The 15842-nt window shown below is 44.8% G+C and overlaps 1 protein-coding gene across 7 annotated transcripts in view; it reads left to right on the top strand.

The window, feature by feature from the left end:
- The window catches only part of ralgapa2 (Ral GTPase activating protein catalytic subunit alpha 2), a 126731-nt gene that overhangs the window by 65915 nt on the left and 44974 nt on the right, over positions 1-15842 (top strand). For 6 of the 7 annotated variants that reach the window (XM_054741500.2, XM_054741503.2, XM_070546715.1 and 3 more), the window contains 11 exons: positions 746-831; positions 913-997; positions 1126-1299; positions 1947-2108; positions 2618-2811; positions 2898-2996; positions 5661-5816; positions 9609-9737; positions 10666-10794; positions 12300-12358; positions 12461-12569. In XM_054741500.2, the coding sequence (XP_054597475.2) occupies positions 746-831; positions 913-997; positions 1126-1299; positions 1947-2108; positions 2618-2811; positions 2898-2996; positions 5661-5816; positions 9609-9737; positions 10666-10794; positions 12300-12358; positions 12461-12569 (1382 nt within the window). The remainder of the gene's footprint in view (positions 1-745; positions 832-912; positions 998-1125; positions 1300-1946; positions 2109-2617; positions 2812-2897; positions 2997-5660; positions 5817-9608; positions 9738-10665; positions 10795-12299; positions 12359-12460; positions 12570-15842) is intronic. The other variant, XM_070546718.1, reaches the window with a different exon arrangement.

Raw genomic sequence — 15842 nt, 5'->3', positions numbered from 1 at the left:
TATGAGAAAAAAAAATCCTGACTTTTTTCCTCTGGTTTCTCACATTATTCTTATAATTACCGTATTTTCCGGAGTTTAAGTCGCAGGACCGGCCAGACTATGAAAAAAGTGCGACTTATAGTCCGGAAAATACGGTAGGTGAAAAAACAACTTTTATTTGTATTTGTTCAAACGATCCTGTAAGAGCTGCGGCTCTAGATGAGTTTTATTCTGGTGGATTGAGAGGAAAAACAGGTGTTAGGATTCCATTTTTGGTTCTTTTTTAAAACACAGAAAAGGTTTCTCTTTACCTTGCTGACAGTTTCGTTTGCGGCTGCAAACTTCAGAGCTGACGCTGATGGTGGCGTCACTTCCTACTCCGTTTATCCGCGGGACGACAACGTCCCCTGCTGCCCGCAGATAAACGGAGTAGGAAGTGACGCCACCATCAGCGTCAGCTCTGAGGAAGTTTGCAGCCGCAAACGAAACATCAGCAAGGTAAAGAGAAACCTTTTCTGTGTTTTAAAAAAGAACCAAAAATAGAATAAGAAGTCAAACACAGCAAGAAGGCACCCAAGATGTTTGGATTGTGAAGGCCTAGCTTGTATGCAGCTCACTAGCCTCCTGAGTCATTTTTATACAAGATAGGGTTTTAATTCAGTTACATTGTTGACATTTTACAATTTAGCAGGTTTTTGGCAGAATTCTGTTACTTTCAGCACATCGGATTAATTATTTTTTCCTAAAATCCCATCTGGCCTTGCAGCTCAAAAGAGAGAGTCGTCCCCTACTTCTTGTTGTTCTGACAGCAGGGGGTCTGAAGGAAAGACGGAGAGCACTGAGCCCCCCGTGGTGAGTAGGCTCAGCTTGGGTCCACGTGAGCTTGTTGAACTCAGTCCGTGTAAATTTTCATGTCATCTTCTGCACGTTTAGATCCATATACGACGGAGCAGCAGTCCAACTGAGACCGACACCGACGGACCCTCAAACTCTATACGACACAAGCTCAGAGATAAAAGTGAGACAATTAAGAATTTGGTATTATTTAATCACGCAAGTTAAACGCTGAAAACCTCCAGCGCAAAAATCAAAATTCAGGTGATTCTTTGTGTCTGAAAATCTACATTTTACCTTCCTCGCCTGCAGGTGAAAGTATAAGCAGTGAGACGTCCAATGGCTACCTCAACGAAGCTGAAGTTACCTGGCCGGCGTTTGAAGAGGAGGCGGACGCACAGTCCACGCAGTCGGCCCACATGGATGTTACAGCTGACCCCCAGAGCCAGGGGAATCTGCTGCTCAGCCACAACGAAGCTCTCGCAGGTACGGGAGGTGAAAATAGCAGTTATTTGGGATTATTTGAAAGCTTTGTTGCAAGTTTATCTGAGGGGTGTTGCTTCCGGCTCTTCTTGATAAATAAGTTAGGCACAGCCTGATAAAGTAATGCAGGGATTTCCAATGTATTCACTTTTATCAGGGTTTCCCCCAGCGCTTTATAAGCCTGGCGGGCCTCCAGGCTAAGTGTCATGCCCCGCCCCCCCTCCCCGACACTACCCTACCCTACCCTACCGTGTCCACTGACACAAACGGCGCAACGAAACTAGAGCCCTCCATCAGCTGATACTGGTGAGAAACAGCAGCGGAGCGTGTGAAACCACCCCGCCCCGCTCTCACGGAGGAGCGCTGCGGGACAGAGCGCGACCTTCCCCCTTGCCAAAACCGCCAGGCTAAACTCCTTTTCTGGGGGAAACCCTGTTTATGTCTCACTAAGACAGTTTGTGGCTTGATTAAGATGGTTTATTATAATGAATACAATAATGTAAGCATGTCTTTAGCGTTAGTTTCTGTTTTACTCATCATGTGATCTTCCCCTTACATCCTTGTATGTTTATTACATTGTGATCATTGTGTCCCTCTGCCTCCTTCCACAAACCCAGATGTTATTCTTTTCCCCTTGTTGTTGTTTCTAGGTTCTGAGTGTGCCTTATCTCCCCAATCTGCACCTCCCTACCTCCACCAAAATTACCACTACCCTCAGAATCCCCCCGCTTCACCAGCCCTGCTGGTGCACACAGAGTGCCCCCTGGATGACTCCATGCATCAGTCTGTCTTACACATGCCCCACCACTTGGGTACCGCTGCCTGGCTGTTACTCCTCATACTCCTCACTTCTCATGTTACTTTTCCATCTTTCATCCTGAATGGGATTTCTTTATCTTATACAGATGTGCTTTATTTTTAAATATTCTGCTACAAACTAAAAATAAAAACACTGATTTGTTTCTGTTAAATAAGTAACCACGCTTATTTTAACTTTACGCCTGCATTTCTTCCTCTACCCACTAGGGGGTGCTGTTCTCCCACTAATCACTGGGATGATGCATGTCTTTTGTGTCTTTTCCCCCCAAAACTCTTTCAGTTTTTTAGCCAAATAAATCCTAATACTTATGGGGGAAAGTACAAACAGCCATAGGATTAAGTCAACAGCTGCTGTAGTGATGAGATCATCATTAAAGCGTTGCTGCATTTGTTGACTGAATCCTATTCCCTCTATAAACTAACATCTGCTTTGATTTCTTTTCAAGTCCCGGCACCGTGAAATAGATGTTCATTGTCAAACCTAAACTCTCTGATCCTGCAGACAGCAGCGAGTGTCTCGCTGATGATGTCAGCATCATAGCTGGGGGGACCCTAACTGGTTGGCATCCTGATTCTGCCTTTGTCCTGTGGAGGAGGATTCTGGGTATCCTAGGAGACGTCAACAATATCAGAAGCCCTAAAATCCACGCCAAGGTTTTCTCCTACCTTTACGAACTTTGGCATAAGCTGGCCAAGGTATGGAAAAGAGACCCCCTCCCCCACTTACAGATTAACTATACACACATGGATTCCTTAAAGTAAACTGAAATGTGTCCTCACAGATCCGGGACAACCTCGGGATCAGCGTGGACAACCAGTCGTCTCCACCCCAGCCGCTGTTCATCCCTCCTCTTCGAATGCTTGCGTCATGGCTCTTCAGGGTACGAGCTTACACAGCCAGCAACATGCAAACAACTTCATTTATTAGAGTATTTACCTATTTTATCATTTAATAAGTAAGTGGGTATTGTGGCTTTTATATTCTTAATTCAGTTAAAATCATTTCCCTTACATTTGAGAGCCTTTTGTGTGCTTACGTTTATGTTGCGTCTAAAAACGGCAGCAAAGCATTTTCCAGATTTTTCATTAAATTTGAGCAAGTTCTTCCGTCAGCTGTTTGACTCAACAAAGGTCTGCTGTGCCTTAATGCATCAACAATATCTATAAAAATGCACGACTGATACCAGGAGGTTCTGTTTGTGCTTTTAGCGATGCTAGCCAAATTCAGCTCGGGCACAAAATTAAAACGTAAGGAGGAAATGAATTTAATGTGGACATACTTTCACAGCCAGATTGTCAAATATCAGGAAAGAAAGCCTCACACACAAACCGAGGACAGTGTTTTCATCAGAAACACTTAAACACACTTTATTTACTCATTTAGTAAATTTTTTAATTAAAAACAGGAAAGGTAACATTCATTTTGTGAATCAGTTAAGAAAATAAATTAAAGGCTGTAAGAAGACCTCTTATGGTGAATTATATGTAAATGGAAACCGTGTTCCCTCGCCCGGACGTGGGTCACCGGGGCCCCCCTCTGGAGCCAGGCCTGGAGGTGGGGCACGTTGGCGAGAGCCTGGTGGCCGGGCTTTCACCCATGGAGCACAGCCCGAAGAGGAAACGTGGGTCCCCCTTCCCATGGGCTCACCACTCGTGGGAGGGGCCACAGGAGTCAGGTGCAGTGTGTGACGGGTGGTAGTCGAGGGCGGGGAACTTGGTGGTCTGATCCTCGGCTACAGCTGGCTCTTGGCACATGGAATGTCACCTCTCTGGTGGGGAAGGAGCCTGAGTTGGTGTGTGAGGTTGAGAGGTTCCGACTAGATGTTGTCGGACTCACCTCAACGCATGGCTCTGGCTCTGGAACCAGTTTCCTTGAGAGGGGTTGGACTTTCTACCACTCTGGAGTTGCTCCCACTGAGAGGCGCCAAGCAGGGGTGGGCATACTACTTGCCCCCCATCTTGGTGCCTGTACGTTGGGGTTTACCCCAGTGAATGAGAGGGTAGCCTCCCTCCGCCTACGTGTGGGGGGACGGGTTCTGGCTGTGGTCTGTGCTTATGCACCAAACTACAGTTCAGACTACCCACCCTTTTTGGAGACCTTGGAGGAGGTGCTGGAAAGCGCTCCTTCTGGTGACTCCCTCGTTCTGCTGGGGGACTTTAACGCTCACGTGGGCAACGGCAGTGAGACCTGGAGAGGTGTGGTTGGGAAGAACGGCCCCCAGGATCTGAATTCGAGTGGTGTTTTGTTATTGGACTTCTGAGCCAGTCATGGATTGTCCATAATGAACACCATGTTCAGACATAAAGGTGTCCATATGTGCTCTTGGCACCAGGATACCTTAGGCCGCAGCTCGATGATCGACTTTGTTGTTGTTTCATCTGACACGCGGCCGCACGTCTTGGACACTCGGGTGAAGAGAGGGGCGGAGCTGTCAACTGACCACTACCTGGTGGTGAGTTGGCTCAGATGGTGGGGAAGGATCGTCGGTGCCTGTCGTGGTGGCAACCCCCGAACCCGCTGGTGGACACCGGCGGTTAGGGATGCTGTCAAGCTGAAGAAAGAGTCCTATCAGGTATTTTTGGCCTGTGGGACTCCAGAGGCAGCTGACCGCTACCGGCAGTCCAAGCGGAACGCGGCTCGGGTGGTCGCCAAGGCAAAAACCCGGGCATGGGAGGAGTTTGGTGAGGCCATGGAGCAAGACTTCCGTACGGCTTCGAGGAGATTCTGGTCCACCATCCGGCGCCTCAGAGGGGGAAAGCAGTGCGCTAAAGAACGAGATCGCGGATACAAGAGGCCGAAATGAGTTTTCTCTGAAGAGTGGCTGGGCTCTCTCTTAGAGATAGGGTGAGAAGCTCACTCATTCGGGAGGGGCTCGGAGTAGACCCGCTGCTCCTCCACATCGAGAGAAGCCAGTTGAGGTGGCTCGGGCTTCTGGTCAGGATGCCTCCTGGACGCCTCCCTGGTGAGGTTTTCCGGGCATGTCCAACCGGGAGGCCTAAAGGGAGACCCAGGACACGGTGGAGGGACTATGTCCCTCACCTGGCCAGGGAACACCTTGGGATTACCTCAGAGGAGCTGGCCGAAGTGGCTGGGGAGAGGGAAGTCTGGGCCTCTCGACTTAGGCTACTGCCCCCGCGACCCGACGATGGATGGATGGATGGATTAAAGGCTGTAAGTTTGAGTTAGGGGAAAATGTTGACCAATAAAGTGTTTTATTTGCAATTATTTAACAAACTTAACAGTAATTATGAAATAAAATTGGCCCATGCCATTTGTAGATCTTCCACTGGAGGGCAGCAGGCATGAATAGGTTTGGCTAGAGCAGGTTTCTGATGAAGGTACCAATCCTGATACTCCATCTGGACACAACCAGGGAATTTGCAGCCATTATCTGCAAGGGGTAGCAGAAACAAGATCATTGAGTCAGATCCAACAGCCAACCCGCTTTATCCACACATTTTAACTTTTGAGTTTTATGCAGCATCATTAAAAGTTTTAGCCCTTTCTGTGTTCGTAACGACCTCGTCTTCTCTGTGCTCGACAGGCGACCGTGATGCCTGCAGAGTACAAGGCAGGCAAGCTGTGGGCCTTCAAGTTGATCTGCGAGATGATGACCAGACACCAGGATGTGCTTCCCAACAGCGATTTCCTGGTTCACCTCTACCACATCATGCACAAGGGCTTCTCCAGCGATGACCAGGTACAGCCAGCAGGTCTCTGACAGTGAGGTCATCCGTTGTTCCCATTTTTCAACAGCAGATGGCGCATCATTCGAACCCAGGACAACTCTTATTACTGCTGGAAAACCACAATCTGCAGTTACCCAGTAGTCATTTATGTCTCCAGTTTGTGTTTAGCGCCAGCGTGTAAATTTGATTCTTATTCAACTGGTGGTTTTTGACATCATTCAGCTTTACCCTTTAAAAAGTGCATTGCTAATTAACTGTGCTTGGGCCCAACTTGAGAAAGGGTACAGGAGGGAGTGAAATCCAAGGATTTGAAGGTAAGCTATAATTTTGAAATAACGGCTTGGTGAAAAAGAAAAAAAAAAACGTAAAAAATTAATTAAAAACAAAAACTGCCCGCCAACCAGCGGTGATGAGGAGCGCTGCTGTGTTTTGGCATCTCTCGTCTCTTTTCACCACACCCTTTCTTGTATTCAAATCTGGCATAGCTCCATTGCTCCTAGACAAAGATGAGTGGAGATGAATAGAGTTCCCCAAAACAAAGGACAGGGATAAAAAGTCTGCCTGAGCCGGGTGGAGTATTGGGGGGGGGGGGGGGCAAACGTGTGTGCGTACATATATGCATATATGCCCTCTTGGCTAGGTTTCCATTGCGCTTGGCAGTGCGACAAGCTTATTAGAATGTTTTCCATGTCGTTAAATAATGTTTTGAGCCCCTGCCGTGTATACGTGATTAATTAAGGATTGACGTCTGTCGCGCTCCGTTAGACTGACACGTCGGCCAGGGGCCCGCAGTAGACTGGCCTGCCTCCGTGTGTGTGTGGGCGTGAGTGTGTGAAGGAGCGGGAGGGGAGCCTGGGGAACGTGGTGTAGAGTGGAGCAATGAGGGGGGCCACACTGAGAGAGCAGGCAGCATTCTCCAGCTTTTGTTGTGGCTCTGTATAATGCGTTAGGGGGCCAGAGCCAGGCTGGCCACTGAAGCATGCTCAAATTGGCCAGAGAAAAGAGTCCTCACGCCACACAATGGAGGACAGCCGCACGCCTGCTTAACATAAGAAAGTGGCTCTCATTCGCTCCCTCCTCCTTCCTTTTTCTACCGCCACCCCCACCCCGTTCTGTAACAAATAATAAATACAAACGGAAAATATATATTCAGTCACTTTAAATCATATACATGTTCATTTTTGAAACACGGATTCATTTTGCATGAAAAGTGAAGGAATCTTCTCCGGCTGATCCAGCAGACTTCCAGAAGTAAATGTTCAAGTTTAATTATTTTTATTTGTGGTTCGTATTTAGCAGCCGCGTTTTATAGGTGGAGAAGGGGAATCCCGGAGTCGGTCCTCACCATTAGAGTCACCTACCCCTCCTTTAGTGGGATTCTCCTCCCAACTGACAGAGTGCCAAGGTCAGGGCTATTGTCCTGTTCCTTTGTCGCTTGCTGGTTACCGCTCTCAAAGCTACGATGGCAGCACAATACTCATAATCCATCTTTAAAAGTCAGTTCATCTAAACGGTTTACAGGTTGCGCTGAAATAGCAGCAAATTTTTTGTTAAATGCATGAATTTGAACCCAAATTTTACATTCAGCCACTCACAAAAATCACTCTGATTGTTGTATGAGCAGGTTGTATTCCGTTAGCTTCTTTGAGTTTGAAAACTCTTGATGATTCCTTTAATAAAATTGATTTGGCCAACTGAGAGCAGAGTGTTTTGACACAATGCGGAGTGATGAAATGCCAGGATGAACCCCGTCACCCCAGGGGCGTTCTTCGCTGATGATGAAGACACAGAAAAAGGCCCGAGGTGGCTCCATTCAGAGTCACATTAATGCACCTTTTGTTGATGCGGGGGCCGTTCCTGCTGCCGACACAGCGCCACATGTGGTTCATCTACGTTTGTCAATTCTGATTTCTTTACTCACACCTGAAATCAGGTCCCCTCTACTTACACATACAATTGAAAGCACTTTGCCATCTACGTTTGTAGCTTCCTCTAAAATGCTTATTTCAGGCAATCAAGAAACGGTTTGTTGCTTGCTAATTACCTCTGACTGCACTGCACATTATGCTTCAGAGGTCAATTACTAACAAAATGAGGGTAAAATTGGCCCTCAGCTCTAAAGCTCTTCCCACCAATTTTCCACATGCAGTGCTGATGCTGGTTTGACTTCCTACTTATTACGTCCGTGTGTTTATTCCATTCTCCTTTTGTTCACCCGCGTCCCCTGTTTACCGAAGGTTTGGGTTATTTATGTCGCAAATGCATAGGTGGTACCGCGTCTCTGTCTTTGTGGGTGTTTGTTACCGAGACGGAAATTGCATGTACTTGTTTGTTAAGGTGCCTGGCAGAAGCAGGCGGGTGTTTGAACTGTCCGATTTGCACAAGTTCATAGCTGCCCGGGCAGGTGTTTCCAGCGTGGACCTTGGCTTTGTACACAAATGTGCACAAACAAGTCTCCGATAAGAGACGGCAATCGCTCTGTCTTATTGAAATGCTGCACTCTCGTTCCAGTATCTTTTTTTTATTACTAAAGTCAAGTATTTCATCTTGTCAGTGAGAAGAAAAGAGATATCTCTTTTTGTTTTTTTTGCTGCAGGTTGCCTGAAAAAGCATTTTATCATCCTAATGCTTGTGCGGTTTAATGCTGTACGTCCCTAAGCAGTCTGAGCGTCTGCTGTGTAGCATATGTCAGTGTCAGTGCTGAAAGAGTACCCATCTGCCACTGAGACGCTGTACCTCAACAACACAATACCTTGTCTCTGGCTTTAATTACAGGTTTGCTTGTGTACGTACCTATATGTGACTCATGAAAGTTGAGGGCTTTTGTCCTCCCTCTTATCCACTATGAACAATCCATCTGCTGCCTCTCCTCCGCCTTTCGTCCACTTCCTGATTGTTTTTTTTTTTCCTTCCTGATCTTTAGTGTCACATACTGTTGGGTCATTTACTTTCATCGCCAAGCTTTAAATGTGCGGTCGGCCTGTGATCGCATGGCGTCCCGTTTACAAAAGGTGCTGCAGCTTTATTTACACAAACAGACTCAAGAAGTAAATCTAAAGAAGTGGATTAAAAATATCTCACCCCTGTTTTTTATGTTTGGTACAATGAGGATCTCACAGAAAATGTTTCCTTTGCTTTAAAGGTCTCTTTTCCTGTTTGACTTGTTGTTTTATGAAAAACAGTGGGTCCCTCTGAGTTACATATGTGCAGAACATCTTCTTCAATCCCCCGTAAATCGATGGAAAATGACTGGGTCACAAAACTATACTCTCTTCTACATCACAGGGAAAATTAGCATTCATGGCCCCGCCCACCTTGGCTTACAAACACCCATGGAAAGGCTGTATTGATTTTGCAGCCAGGATAGAGAAGAGCGCATCTCGGCTAGTGGAAGCTAACAATTAGCAACTTTGTAGTATGGCGGAGCATGTTCAGGCTTCTGTTACTTGTGATCGCACATCAAAGTTTTGATCCAATAAGGAAGAGCAAATGAAGGAAAGGGAGGAGTTGTGTTGCTGTTAGCCAATCAAAGCTGATGCATATTAATGAGTAAGACTCGAATCCTGCCTTCTACAACTTTGGACTTTGATCCTGAGCCTGAGGAGGGATGAGAAGCAGAAGAAGAACCAAAGTCTGATCATTTTTAAATGAACTCATCAGATGAGCACTCGGACAGTTGCTAATGGTTAGCCTTTACTAGCCAAGACACACCCTGCTTTCTTCTTCCCGTGGGTGGTCCCAAGCCATGGTGGGACCACCGTTAACCACATTTACCTCCTGTTAACGTTCATGTCTGTTTTCAGGATGTTTTGAACACCATCGTTCGTTCCTGCTCTCCTCGGTTCTTCTTCTTGGGCCTCCCGGGCTTCACTATGCTGCTTGGAGATTTTATCACTGCGTCAGCGCGAGTTCTCAATTCTGAATCCTCAGAGGTACAAAAACTATTTTTGTTTTATTTATACTTGGTTGTGCAGAAATGTGTGGGGTCAGAAGTTTCAAAACACATAAAACTTATTCATGAAGATTTCAGAGGGAAAAGTCACTATATGCACTCGGTTTTAATTTAGCACTGTAGCCTTTTTTAAATCCGGTGGCAGCAATAAAAACATTTCGGGGAGGAAACGATGCATATTGTTGATGTCTTTCATTTGTTTGACTCAAAGAATGCAATTTAGAAAAACCTTCCAACATTTTTACCTCATGCTTGAAAGCTGGAAGAGCTTCAAAGGCAAAAACTAGAACTACAAAGATTATTTCTGTTTTTGATGAAAAATGTTTGCGATGAAGTTTCCCCTCTGTTTTTAGAAACATGCTAACACATTTAGCTTAGCTTTAGCTTAGCACACAAGCTTCAAAAGCATCACATTAATGTGACTCTATCATATTTAAAGAGGCAAACTTCCTTTTCTTACATGTTTTAGTGTTGTTATTACAATAAGATTAGTTGTTCATACAGTCTTATGTACGTATTTTGCAGTTGGGGTGAGCGTTGACGTTATTTAGTGATAACATTGGCTCACCAGTACGGTAATCATAGAGATTCTGCCTGTGTGCACAGGTTTAATCCTGAATATGTCTCTGTCGTTCTGTTTTGTTACCAGGTGATTTAAAATCTATCCATATCATTTTACCATCTGAGTTGGACAGCAGCTCATCGGTCCAGTTTGCTTCAGGGCTGCAGCCATCATGCTTTTATTCACTCGTCTTTTTGTTATATATCAACACAAACATGGATAAAGATCAATCTGCTTTTTCCTGGATGGAAACCTTTTAGTTTCCTGGAAATGGGTTTCTGTTTTTCCTCTAATGAGTCTGGTTTTATTTTTTTTTTTATTTGCATGTTTTCTTAATCTATGCCAGGCTCCAAGGATCGAGGCTCAGACCACCTTGGGCTCCCTCGTGTGTTTTCCAAACCTTTACCTTCAGATTCCCGTGCTGCAGAATGTGCCTGGATCCAATGACATCATTGTGGGCAGTGAGGATTATAAGGTAAACTGAGTTTAGATTTGCATGACTCTGAAAATATTATGGCGCGGTATGGGAGCCAAAATTAAGACTACTGCCCAGCAGCAGGAGGCTATATAAATTCTGAAGCAAATTACCGACCTGATTAATGATAAGCTGGCACCGGTAACTGAGAGGCTGGCGCTGCTTACTGAGAAGCAGCACCTTTACCGGCGTTATTACTAGATACGCTAGGGACTAGCAGCCCTCGGCTGGTCATTGGCTGGTTCACACACTCCCTCTGCTGTCTATTAGCATGGAAAGGCTAGCGTTAACCTGGACGTGCTGGTGTTAGCATTGGAGAGGCTAGCCATTAGCGTGCCTAGGCTGGCCACTAGCTGACTAGTGACTCTCTGAGACATGATATATATATATATATATATATATATATATATATATACACACACACACACACACACACACAAACACACATACATACATACGTACCGGGGGTTGGGTCGCAGGGGCAGCAGCCTACGCAGAGAGGCCCAGACTTCCCTCTCCCCAGCCACTTGGACCAGCTCCTCTAAGGGAATCCGAAGGCGTTCCCTGGCCAGCCATCCCTCCAGCATGTCCTGGATCTTCCTTTAGGTCACCTCCTGATTGGCTGTCCACGGAAAACCTCACCAGGTGACGTAGATTGACCGGTAAATCGAGAGCTTTGCCTTTTGGCTCTGCTCTCTCTCCACCACGACAGACCAGTACAACGCTCGCAGCAGCAATCCGCCTGTCGGTCTCACGCTCAATCTTTCCCTCACTCATGAACAAGATCTTGAGATACTTAAACTCCTCCACTCAAGGCAGGACCTCGTCCCTGACCTGGATAAGGCATTCTACCCTTTTCAACAGAACGAGTGGTGGGTTTAGCAAAAAAAAAAGACAATTGACATATATTTATATCTCATTACAGGGTAAGGCTGTCACTCTTACAAAACTCTAAAAGATCATACATAATTCCAGAAAAGGGTAAACTCCGGGTTGTATTTTTAAACAGTTACTATAACTGAAAATAATCTCAATTTAAAGACTTTTAAAAATTCCTAGCAACTATTGTTTCACCAATTTAAAGAGCAAGTCACCCCCTTCCAGTCTAACTCCACTCCCATTTCCTGTTTGAAAAATTCACCACAAGGAGGCTTTGCCTGGCAGACCAAGAGGGCGGAGCCGCTAACAAATACACACACATAAAGGCTCACAACAGCATTGTGACATCATATGGTACCAGCTAACGTCATAGGGTACCTCGTAGCTAATAGCGATGGCAGATTTAAATTCAAATGGAGTGCAGAGTTTTTACCTGAAGAGGGCGCAACACTGACCGTTTTAGGCAGATTATTATTGACTACATGTGTCTACAGCACGATTAGATGCTCATTTATTTAGTTTACCAGCTAAAAAAAAGTTTATTTGGGGGGCTTGCTCTTTAATAATGACCAACAAGTCTGGGTCCTTTGAAGCATGACCTTACGTGAAGTTTTTTCTTCACTCAGGATTATCTGGTCAACATCCTGTTGGCGGCAGCTACAAAGGAACACTCTGAAGGAGCAAGGTAGCATCAGCAGCATAATGCATCAAATCGAATCATAAAATGTCTGATTTAATAGTTCCTAATGGATTTATACAGTAAAAGTCTGTTTTTTCTGCTACTCAGGTGCATCGCTGTGTGCAGTCTGGGCCTGTGGGTGTGCGAGGAGCTGACGCAAAAGACAATTCACGACCAGGTCAAAGATGCCATCAATGTTCTGGGAGTAACACTAAAGGTTTGTGATGATGACTAGATTGATGTTTTTCTTGTCCGTTTACAGCCTCGTGTTTTCATTTTTGATGTGTGAAACGCGGCCACACTTACTTAAATCATTTGCATCCCGAGCTGTTTTACACATCACAGTTCTGGAAAAGCTCTAAATGGAGTGGATTAGCTGAATAGCTGCATAATAATAGCTGTTTTTATTTAACAAGCCCTAATAGGCCCAGTTTTAACTAAAATTAGAGTTGATTGCATAAAAGGCACCGTGGAGCATTTTCAGCATAGTGAAGGGAGAAAAAGCGCCGATGCACCTTACAGGTATATTTTAGAAGAGCCTTCTTTTCTCCCTGAGTGAAGAGATGCAGAGAACCGGTGGAGGCTGCCTATTTTATTTTTTATTTTTTACGTGGAAAGGGATTTTGGGCGGTGGCGTAATTTCCAGGCTGCTCTCTCTCAGTAGATGTGGTCCAATTTAAGCAGCTACATCTCCCAGCTTCCTGCTCGAGCACTCCCACCTCGCACCCCCCACCACCCCCCTCCTCTAATGGAGCAGTAATCACTCCCCTGTACAACTTGACACACAGACTCAACCAGCCCCAAATAGAGGGTATGGGCTGGGTGGGGGATCCAGGGGGAAGAGTGGCACTGAGAGTCTCTTTTCTAAAAGCAGGTGCTGAACTCTCAGGGCCCCTTTTTGTGTTTGGCCATTTCTGTACTCCCCACATTGTCTGCCCTTGTTACATGTTGAGAGGCATTCAGCTGGAAGAAATGGGAAATTCTATTTCTCCACAAAGAATTTCAAATCACTGAAGAAATCCACATTTGAAGGAAAATTGTCAACAGTTCAATTCTTTTCCTCCAATGAGGCTGGAGAAAATGACGCCTGGTTTAGAAGTGAAATGAAATGATGGTGATAATCTGCACAGTAAGTGAAAACCCAAATCTAAGTAAAATTACTCTGAATTTTGTAGGGAAAAATGCGTCTTTGCCTAAACTTTCTTCCCGTTATATTCATCAAAGCAGTGGATCTGTGCTTTTTCAAAATTTCAGTATTTAAGTGACTCATAGATAATCGAATAAGAGAAGAGGGAGCGTAGAAGAATCCTTCGCTGGCCGATATCAATATCCGACATTAAAATCGTTGTTATATCGGATAACCGATGTTTACCAATATTACATTAATATAAGTAGAGATGTAAGAAAATAACTATACACAGAAATATCGCAACATTTTGTGTTCAGGTATTAAATCAATGTACAAAAGCAGTGTGAAGAGATTTTATTGAGGATTTTCATGCAAACTTTACTTTATTTCTTTTGTGTGGTGCAATTCAAAGTTTGACTGTTAGGTGGCAGCTGTTTTTACCGCCTTCATTCTGGTGAAACAAGATCTCGTGGTAACTCTGGGTGTGTTTTAGAAGCGTCTGACCTGAGTTCAGTCTAAAAAGTATCACAATATATCGGATCATCTCTCTTGTACTGAGATTTATATTATATCGCCATATTCTTGCCAATTCCCCACACCTCACACATTTATGCTTCTGAGATGATTACCATTACTGTCACATGACTAAACAATGAACTTTATCATCATCCTCACCCTCTGAATACAGATACACAAACAGCAACAAGATGGAAAAAAGTATCTGTTGTTAACTCATTCACTGCCGGCCATTTCCTGATCAGAAAAGCCCTTCGCCGCCAACGTTTTCACTCTTTTCTTAAAGGGACATTATGGAAGTTTGACGGCCAAAACATGTATAGAAATAATAAATTTCTTCTTGATACATTCTCCTGCAATGCCCTGGTCCTGTAGAATGAGCCCTGGCATTTTTACTGTGATTGCCTGTTTTTCTGTAAAATCACAGAAAAAGAGAGCTGCTCGGGTCAAGCAGGCTGCTTCATGCGCGTTCACGCTCAGGCATAGCCCGTAGCATTTGCTATCCATAGCTTTAGCAGCAGAGAGAGAGGTAGTGCCAACTCAGCGACTTTGTCGCTGTTCCTAACGCCTAGTGATGAACCTAGCTACATTTCTGAGGACCCTTAGCTACTTTCTGTAGAACTTTCTTCTAGATATTTCCTGCAAATTAGCAACAAACTAGCCGTTTTCGCTCCGAACCGTTCTTTGAACGTTGTTTCAGCTGTCATCAAGGATATAAATGTTACAGATACAAAGACATCACTGGTGCTTTAGCTCACCTGGTAAGACGTCGGACTCTCTTGCAGAAGTCCTGGGTTCGATTCTGGATGTGAACATAGTTAATTTAAAGTTTCTTTTTTACATTAATGGTATATTTTTTTACAGTAAGATGCCCAAATTTTTATTTGAGACTCGCCGAACGGCATTGAATTCACAGATTAAAAAAAAGATGTGGGTTCAACTTTCATTTTGGAACAATTTTTCAAGCAAGGGAAGGGAATGATCTGAGCATGCAGGAGGACTGACCCATCTTAAACCTTTGTCGGCTGTGCTGAAGAGAAAGGTACAGAACCACATTATTTAATTAATTAGCTACGCGTTCTCCTGTCCTCTGTCCTCCAGGCCACACACACACACACACGGGACTGTCTCAGCTGTTATTTTCGTTGAGGAGTGTGCACGTACAGCATGCGCGCCTCGTGCACGAGCTTACTATTGAAGCTGCCGTTACACTTTTGGCCTGAGGGGGCAATTGCGAGCATAAAAATTCAAAACTCCGTAAAGTCCCTTTAAGAGTCACAGAACGTTGTGCGCTAGGATGATGTCAACGCCAAAACTACCAAAACAAAGCGGAGACTCACCTCTTACATCAGGAAGAATCCGCGCGTTTCTAGTTTTACCCGTTCTTTCATAATCCGTTGTTGAATTGTGATCGGCAGAAGCTTTTCCGGTTCGCGCCTCACTTTTTTACAGCAGCGACCCAAAACAATCTCCTAACACATGGATTTTCTGCTTCCTGGTCACGTGACGTGTGGCGTATGTGGATGAAGATTGGCTTCAGAGCTGAGATGTTTGTTCTCGCGGTGCGGGGGCTCGTTTCGACGCCCACACAGTAAAAAAATGCCAATGACGACTTTAGTCGTCATTTGCAGTGTATGAGTTAATACCGGCCCATTTTTACTTATCAGATCGATATCTATGCCGATATATTGTGCATCTCTACATTTAATTAATACTCTGTTACTTACTAACAGAATGGTTTAAAAAGCACTTTTATTAAAAGCCACATGTAATTCTAATCATTTAGGTAACTGATAAAAACGGTCTACAAATTTGTTTCAAAAGAAATATATGCACATAATCAGA

Source organism: Nothobranchius furzeri, chromosome 18 (assembly GCF_043380555.1).
Source record: "Nothobranchius furzeri strain GRZ-AD chromosome 18, NfurGRZ-RIMD1, whole genome shotgun sequence".
Classification (NCBI taxonomy): Eukaryota; Metazoa; Chordata; class Actinopteri; order Cyprinodontiformes; family Nothobranchiidae; genus Nothobranchius; species Nothobranchius furzeri.
This window is presented reverse-complemented; position numbering and strand designations above follow the sequence as displayed.